The sequence below is a fragment of the Dermacentor silvarum genome, chromosome 2, assembly GCF_013339745.2.
Source record: "Dermacentor silvarum isolate Dsil-2018 chromosome 2, BIME_Dsil_1.4, whole genome shotgun sequence".
Classification (NCBI taxonomy): domain Eukaryota; kingdom Metazoa; phylum Arthropoda; class Arachnida; order Ixodida; family Ixodidae; genus Dermacentor; species Dermacentor silvarum.
The window spans coordinates 230,015,393-230,016,258 of record NC_051155.1 but is presented as its reverse complement, the minus strand read 5'-3'; the positions used below and the strand labels follow the sequence as shown (position 1 = coordinate 230,016,258).

General features: G+C 58.4%; 1 protein-coding gene across 1 annotated transcript; it reads right to left on the bottom strand.

Moving 5' to 3' along the window:
* LOC125943585 (nuclear pore complex protein DDB_G0274915-like) lies at positions 1-582 on the bottom strand. Its single transcript, XM_049663033.1, has one exon. The coding sequence runs from the start codon at positions 580-582 to the stop codon at positions 1-3; it is 582 nt and encodes a 193-aa protein (XP_049518990.1).
* Between the last annotated feature and the right edge of the window lie 284 nt (positions 583-866).

The following is an 866-nucleotide window of genomic DNA, read 5'->3' as shown; positions in this document are numbered from 1 at the left end:
CTAAGCCACATATCTCCTTTGCCAACAGGCAGCTGTGTCCGTACCAAGAAGTGCCGATGCAACGCGGGTGCCAGCATTGATGGCGGACGAAGGGGTCGTGGACGAAGGGGTCGAGGACGAAGGAGTCGAGGACGAAGGGGTCGAGGACGAAGGGGTCGAGGACGAAGGCGTCGAGGACGAAGAGGCGGTGGTTGCAGGGGTTGTTGCCGGTGTGGCGGGTGCCTGATGCCCCGTAGGTTTGGGCACGCACGGAATCGCGGCGACGGTGCCCGTAGCATCACTCTCTTCCTTTCTGTTAAGGCAGCTCGGCAGGGCGATCAGTGTTAGCGCCGATCCTAGCAAACCCGGCACCAGCAGAACCAGCAGAGCGCAGCAGACCAGGTTGACGCGGGACATCCTTGCCTGCACGGTAGGTGAGTCGTGCCCGCCTTCGTGGGACAAAGCCGCTGCCGTGGTCACCGGCCGACGCTCTCCCTGTTCGTCCTGGTGACCTGGCCTCGCGTGTCCCGACCCCGACGACTTGGCCCCACTGCTTGGCAGCTCCTTGTCGCTTGGCGCACTCGATGACCCACTTGAGGACATCGTGCGTCCTCGATCGTCTACGTGAGGTCGGAGCCCGCAGAAAGACTGAGAACAAAAGAATATTACAGCGATAGCTGCAAGTGATTCTCACAGGCTTTGATATGTCCGCAGTCGACGTCCGGTTACACACTGCATGGGTTTCCTTAAAGTAGCAGCTGTTCATACAGGGAATCGCTCTGTAGTGAATATCTATCTGTTCGCATCGAAAGTGCCATTCTGAATAATCAGAACTGTTGCCGAGGATCGCACCGTTACGCGTGCCTTACGCGTCATTACGGTTTAAT

What these genes read in the sequence shown, in the direction of transcription:
- LOC125943585 (XM_049663033.1), bottom strand. Translation starts at nt 582, where the DNA reads ATGTCCTCAAGTGGGTCATCGAGTGCGCCAAGCGACAAGGAGCTGCCA.